The sequence below is a fragment of the Myxine glutinosa genome, chromosome 6 (genome assembly GCF_964187855.1).
Source record: "Myxine glutinosa chromosome 6, kmMyxGlut1.1, whole genome shotgun sequence".
Classification (NCBI taxonomy): domain Eukaryota; kingdom Metazoa; phylum Chordata; class Myxini; order Myxiniformes; family Myxinidae; genus Myxine; species Myxine glutinosa.
The window spans coordinates 60,454,300-60,461,711 of record NC_136266.1 but is presented as its reverse complement, the minus strand read 5'-3'; the positions used below and the strand labels follow the sequence as shown (position 1 = coordinate 60,461,711).

The window sequence follows — 7,412 nt, the reverse complement described above, 5'->3', positions numbered from 1 at the left end:
CTATCAGAATTTGTGGAGCTTGATGGAGACCGCGTTGGTAGCCATTGTTGCAGCGGTTTCGGGTAGTCAGCGACGGCTGACTCGAATGTCGGAGGTCACCAATAAAGCACGCGGTGCTACGCGCGTGACTTGCTACCAAGGAGGAAGCGGACAACGCGGTAAGTTATAGTTCTTTATTCCAAAGAGGTCACTGTAGCACTGGCCCGCTCCGGGCTGCGCGCCCGGTGTATACCCTGAGGCCACGCCTACCCCTCAGGCGTGGCCGCCGCCCACTTGGTGCGCGGAATGATGTCACCACGCCAGTGGGCTTTCGTGTACGCCACAATATTACATTAATAAATGAACAAATTAAACTCAAGAACACGAAACTTGATGAAGAAAATGGCGCGCGTTGTGAACGGTCGCACATCGACGGAAACGTTGTGTGAATTTAAATACAGATTACTGTTACTGTAGCGACCCATGGGTCCCCCAAGCGAGACCAGCAGCAGAATCTCCTTGCTCCAGCCGGTGACGTCACCGGCGGACAACCTCGCGCCGGGGTGGCTGGTCACGTGACCACCAAAGCGTGCCGCGCGTGCTGTTGTAATCCTTTGCACCTGTCGGTCACGTGACCAAGGCGTGGCTTTCGGTTTCGGTTATGCTTTCTGGTTTTGGATATACTCGGGCATGCCCGTACTATATCTATATCTAAAATTATATCCCCCCCTCTATTTACATGAAATGGTTTGGTCCATGAAATGTTTTGGTTCATTCGCAACGCCAAAGCGAACGGCGAACGCTTTACATGAAATGGTTTGGTGCATGAAATGTTTTGGTCCATTCGCAACGCCAAAGCGAACGGCGAACGGCTTGCGAGTACAGTGACAATCCCCCCGGGGTTTTTATTAGTTTTAAAACATAGTTTAACGCCAACATAGCGCCAACATAGTTTGCAAACGTGAAATAAATGAATACGCTCTCAAATGTGCCATCCGAGGCAGAGTGTGTCCGCCACGTTCGGCACACGCGATAGCTCGCTGCTCTCTGATTGGTTGAATCGTTTTTTGGACATAGCTCGGTAAGTAATTGTCCGATTAATATGAAACCTTGAAAAGGCACATCCTCGGGTCCCCAGCAATATACCTGGCAAGTTTCAAGTATATCGGACCCGTGATTGTCGAGAAACAGCGGTCACAGACAAACAAACGTACAAACGTACAAACGTACAAACGTACAAACAAACACACAGAGATTACTGGAATTATAGATAGATATGCAGCCCGATAAACGGGCTTTTTAGAGAGTTCCCGAGTTGGTTTTTACAATAAACATCTTCTCGGACGAGTTTGTGTCTTGCCCGTCACTTCGTCCGTCTCAAGCAAGAGCCCAGCTCTTCATTACTGTATTTAAAATATTTCCCGCCCTGATAAAAACACCAGATAATTGTTATTAAAATCGATGCTTTATTCCGATTAACAGTTTGGGTTGTTTAACGAACGTTTGTAAAGTGAAATCCCGTGACTGGTTTATCGTAACATACGATTCAAATACGAACACGTGATCTTTCACAAATTTGTCTCAACGGGACACGACATTTATCATGAACTTTTTAAAATCACATTTTCCACAAATACAGTGCAGTATTATCATTGTGTTGTGTTGTGTTGTGTGGCGAAACCTTGTGAAGAAGAAGAATTACAAAAAAATCGTAACCAACGTTTACCAGAAAAAGTATTTAAAATTTTACATTCCAACATCGACCGGACTCCAACGTTAATTTAAAAATAATTTTGCGTTCCGTATGAGGTTAATTATAATTAGGTATAGAGGAAGGGGCGGGGAAAATTCGGATGGTTATATAAGGTGGATGCAGGGGCCGTTTGCGTCCTTTTGCGTCATTCGTTCTTTGCGATTGTGGTATTTCGGTATCGTTCGTTTTTATTTGTTCTAGTCAGTACTTGCTACTTGTCCGCTCTTATTTGTTCTAGTCAGTTATTGTCCGCTCTTATTTGTTCTTGTCCGCTCTTATTTGTTCTTGTCCGTTCTTATTTGTTCGAGTTCGTTTTTATTTGTTCGAGTTCGTTCTTGTCCGTTCTTATTTCATTTGTTCTTGTCCGTTCTTATTTGTTCTTGTCCGTTCTTATTTGTTCTAGTCAGTTCTTGTCCGCTCTTATTTGTTGTAGTCAGTTCTTGTCCGCTCTTATTTGTTCGAGTCAGTTCTTGTCCGCTCTTATTTGTTCTTGTCCGTTCTTATTTGTTCTTGTCCGTTCTTATTTGTTCTTGTCCGCTCTTATTTGTTCTTGTCCGCTCTTATTTGTTCTTGTCCGTTTTTATTTGTTCTTGTCCGTTCTTATTTGTTCTTGTCAGCTCTTATTTGTTCTTGTCCGCTCTTATTTGTTCTTGTCCGTTTTTATTTGTTCTTGTCCGTTCTTATTTGTTCTTGTCCGCTCTTATTTGTTCTTGTCCGCTCGTTCTCGTTCGTTCGGTTGTTGCGATTGGGCTATTTCGTTCCCGTTCGTTGCGATTTCTGAGGAGTGAGGTGGAAGAAAGACATGGAAGTCCAAGTCGTCAAACTCTTACAGACTGTCTTGGCTACAAAGCCGCTGGGGGTCCTGCTGGACCAACTTCAGGAGGAGTACCACAAGTTGACGGCAAAATCCATCCCGTACAAGAGTCTGGGATTCGACAACCTGAGGGCTTTCTTGGAGACCCGGCCCGACGTGGTGTCCATTCGCTTGGACAAATACCGACAGGTTGGACTTCCATTACCGTACATTACTTATTTTATTACAATTGATTCCCAAATTTTGATTATTGTAGTTGTACTTTTGTAACGTTTTCTTTTTCGTCGATCGCGTTGTTTTATCGAACACCTTCAGTCTCATATGACTGACCTTTTTTTCTTTTTTTCCGCCATTGCGACGCAACACTAACAGGTGCAACAAGCAACGTACTGTTTCGTTTGTGGAATTATTTGCTTGTATAAATATAATACTTTATTATTTGTGTATGGAGGACTATATGCAATAAAGTTAACGTTTTGCCGCAAAAATAGCAAATTTTAAATTGCTTTGAATTTGTAACAAATTCGAATTTTATGAGCCTCGACTTTGTATACCAAGAAAGTCTGGTGTATTGCTCCAAAATGGCGCCTTTGAACGTTTGTGTATTGCGGTTGATTTGTCTTGTCGTTGTTCAGTGAGTGGGGCGAACAAGTCGGGCGGGAAAGGCAAATTCGGACATTCATTCATTTACCTCAGTCGATCTACGTTCGTTCGTTCATTCTCATTCATTTACTCGATGCAACTTTCGCATCACAAATTGTTATTGTTATTATTATTATTATATTCACTCTGATTTGGAATCAAAATTCGTGCTGCTGCTTTTGTTGCAGGTTAAATGTTACGGTGCCATGTCGGTGGAAACTCAACACCTGACAAACATGATGTTGAAGCAGAAGAAGGTTTCATTAAAACATGCTAGCAAAAGAATGCTCGTCGCCAATCGAGGTTTGTTGAAATTTTTTGATTCCTTTATTGTTAACTTTGAGATTGAGGTTATTTATACCCTGTTTGTGCTCAACATTGACCCAGAATAATTGATCAAGGTTTAATATTGTTTGAATGAACTGTTCAATTTTCACCTTTACAGAACACCACCACAAACCTATATTTCCTGCACCTGTAACATGTATACCTGTGCTGTGGTGTATTCACATGTAATGTGTAAACAGGTCATTTGCTCGCATGTGCAGTGTGGGCCCATGTATGTGCAGTGTGGACCCATGTTGATTCACATGTGCAGTGTGGGCCCATGTTGCTTCACATGTGCCGTGTGAACCCATGTTGCTTCACATGTGCCGTGTGGACCCATGTTGCTTCACATGTGCCGTGTCGCCTGCTCGCGTGTACCGTTCTGTGTGCCGTGTGGTCTGCTCGCGTGTACCGTTCTGTGTGTGTGCTGTGTGGCCTGCTCGCGTGTGCCGTTCTCTGTGCTGTGTGGCCTACTCGCGTGTGCCGTTCTGTGTGCTGTGTGGCCTACTCGCGTGTACCGTTCTATGTGCCGTGTCGCCTGCTCGCGTGTACCGTTCTGTGTGCTGTGTGGCCTGCTCGCGTGTGCCGTTCTGTGTGCCGTGTCGCCTGCTCGCGTGTACCGTTCTGTGTGCTGTGTGGCCTGCTCGCGTGTACCGTTCTGTGTGCTGTGTGGCCTGCTCGCGTGTGCCGTTCTGTGTGCTGTGTGGCCTACTCGCGTGTACCGTTCTGTGTGCCGTGTGGTCTACTCGCGTGTACCGTTCTGTGTGCCGTGTGGTCTGCTCGCGTGTACCGTTCTGTGTGCCGTGTGGTCTGCTCGCGTGTGCCGTTCTGTGTGCCGTGTTGTCTGCTCGCGTGTACCGTTCTGTGTGCCGTGTTGTCTGCTTGCGTGTACCGTTCTGTGTGCCGTGTGGTCTGCTCGCGTGTACCGTTCTGTGTGCCGTGTGGTCTGCTCACGTGTACCGTTCTGTGTGCCGTGTCGCCTGCTCGCGTGTACCGTTCTGTGTGCCGTGTCGCCTGCTCGCGTGTACCGTTCTGTGTGCCGTGTGGTCTGCTCGCGTGTACCGTTCTGTGTGCCGTGTGGTCTGTTCGTGTGTGCTGTTCTGTGTGCCGTGTGGTCTGCTCGCGTGTACCGTTCTGTGTGCCGTGTGGTCTGCTCGCGTGTACCGTTCTGTGTGCCGTGTGGTCTGTTCGTGTGTGCTGTTCTGTGTGCCGTGTGGTCTGCTCGCGTGTACCGTTCTGTGTGCCGTGTGGTCTGCTCGCGTGTGCCGTTTGTGTGCCGTGTCGCCTGCTCGCGTGTACCGTTCTGTGTGCCGTGTGGTCTGCTCGCGTGTACCGTTCTGTGTGCCGTGTGGTCTGTTCGTGTGTGCTGTTCTGTGTGCCGTGTGGTCTGCTCGCGTGTACCGTTCTGTGTGCCGTGTGGTCTGCTCGCGTGTGCCGTTCTGTGTGCCGTGTCGCCTGCTCGCGTGTACCGTTCTGTGTGCCGTGTGGTCTGCTCGCGTGTACCGTTCTGTGTGCCGTGTGGTCTGTTCGTGTGTGCTGTTCTGTGTGCCGTGTGGTCTGCTCGCGTGTGCCGTTCTGTGTGCCGTGTCGCCTGCTCGCGTGTACCGTTCTGTGTGCCGTGTGGTCTGCTCGCGTGTACCGTTCTGTGTGCCGTGTGGTCTGTTCGTGTGTGCTGTTCTGTGTGCCATGTGGTCTGCTCGCGTGTACCGTTCTGTGTGCCGTGTGGTCTGCTCACGTGTGCCGTGTGGTCTGCTCGCGTGTACCGTTCTGTGTGCCGTGTGGTCTGCTCGCGTGTACCGTTCTGTGTGCCGTGTGGGCTGCTCGCGTGTACCGTTCTGTGTGCTGTGTGGCCTGCTCGCGTGTGCCGTTCTGTGTGCCGTGTGGTCTGCTCGCGTGTACCGTTCTGTGTGCCGTGTGGTTTGCTCGCGTGTGCTGTGGTAATGAGAGCTTGCGCATGCTATCATGTTTAAACCTTTGCAACCTGCTTATTATCTGTATTTGGCTCACCCAAATACAACAAACGTCTTTATGGGTATATCTGCCCCATTCAATATGAATATACAAGCTACTGTACTGTAAAAAACTCATTACAGGTACTGTACATTATCGTGCATTTAATCGAGTTTGTTGTTGTACACCGCTCCTTTTCTATGCCATCTCCAGGCATTGCAAATCGTCATTGCCGGGCACCAAAGGGGGCTCGGCAGTGACGCACGCTGAAAGAGAGTACTCAGTTTTCACTCTGGTTTCTTTCTTGTTGTACACCGCTCCTTTCCTATGCCATCTCCAGGCATTGCAAATCGTCATTGCCGGGCACCAAAGGGGGCTCGGCAGTGACGCACGCTGAAAGAGAGTACTCAGTTTTCACTCTGGTTTCTTGCTTTCTTGTTTTCTTGCTTTCTTGTTTGTTTGTCCAGACGATATCTCAGCCATCCTTTGAGCTAGGAAGCTGAAATTTCGGCACAATAGTGAGCAAGTCCGTTGTCAAAAACGGTGTTTTTTTTTTGATTAATCAAGAAATTGAGGAGTTATTTAATTATTAGCGATTAATTAAGTACTTATTTATTTAATCAAATTTCCTTTCTCTTCTGACCATTAACTCAGGCACCTTTTGAGTTAGGAAGTTGATATTTGGACATGCCAATGACCACGTGATTTGGCTGCAAAGGATATTTTTGATTTATTAATGAATCAATTAATCGATTAATTATTTAATTATTCGATTAATTACTAAAAAAAAAAAAATAATCAGTTACAGATTCTGATGAAATGGTGGTGGTTTATGTGTTCTGTGACCGAATTGATTAATACTTTAATTTTTTAATGATTATTATTTATTTATTTTCATTATTAATCATTTATTTATTTTCTTTCTCATTTGGCCAATATCTCAGGCACCTTTTGAGCTGGGAAGCTCATATTTGGACATGACAGTGACCAAGTGATGTGGGTATCAAGGATATTTTTGATTTATTGATTAATCATTTAATCGATTTATTATTTATTGATTAATCGATTAATTATTTATTGATTAATCAATTAATTATTTAATTTTTTATTAATGACTTTTTAAATTAAATTTCTAAAAGATCCATCTTCGGATGAAGCACTAGTAGGCCTCAAGCTGACACCGTGTATCGTTCAATCCCGTTCCGAGGTCAGAGAAACTAAAAAATAATCACTGGTAATCTGAGTACGTGCCGAGTTGTAGCACATACAAAAAGTTTAACTAACAGATCCTGCCAGTTTGAAAGTTTTCCACGCGTTTATGTCGCACTACTTTGTCTTGCATCGAAGGCACTAATTTTGAATCTAGGCCTATCAGAACACTTGCTTGGGTCACATGACAAACAAAATGGTGGCGCCCATGTCGCGCTGAATGTTTAGTCATGGCCTCGGGAAAATCGCGTTTAAAGTGCTTCATGCACTTTGAACACGTCGTGAATGACATAACTTCGCCGTTTACGCCTCTTAGATGGAGTAAATATCGTGAATGCCTGCAGACGTGGCTGCAATTGGACGGTGAGTGTCACAATCTTGCCAACAGACACCAGCATCTTGTCAACATCGACTTCACCAACACCTCCACGAGTCTATGATACACCTCCAGGAGTATAGGATCTACCTCCACGAGTCTATGATACACCTCCACGAGTCTATGATACACCTCCAGTCCTCCACGAGTCTAGGATCTACCTCCACGAGTCCACGATACACCTCCACGAGTCTACGATACACCTCCACGAGTCTACGATACACCTCCATGAGTCTACGATACACCTCCACGAGTCTACGATACACCTCCACGAGTCTACGATACACCTCCACGAGTCTACGATCTACCTCCACGAGTCTACGATACACCTCCACAAGTCTACGATACACCTCCACGAGTCT

At 46.0% G+C, this 7,412-nt stretch overlaps 1 protein-coding gene across 1 annotated transcript in view; it reads left to right on the top strand.

Annotated features, from left to right (window-relative positions):
- The first annotated feature begins 1,985 nt into the window (after nucleotides 1-1,985).
- LOC137429381 (tudor domain-containing protein 7B-like) overlaps nucleotides 1,986-7,412 on the top strand; it is a 36,494-nt gene continuing 31,067 nt past the window's right edge. Inside the window, exons 1-2 of the mRNA XM_078781033.1 lie at nucleotides 1,986-2,735; nucleotides 3,377-3,491. Coding sequence (XP_078637159.1) covers nucleotides 2,535-2,735; nucleotides 3,377-3,491 — 316 coding nt within the window. The 5' untranslated portion in view covers nucleotides 1,986-2,534. The remainder of the gene's footprint in view (nucleotides 2,736-3,376; nucleotides 3,492-7,412) is intronic.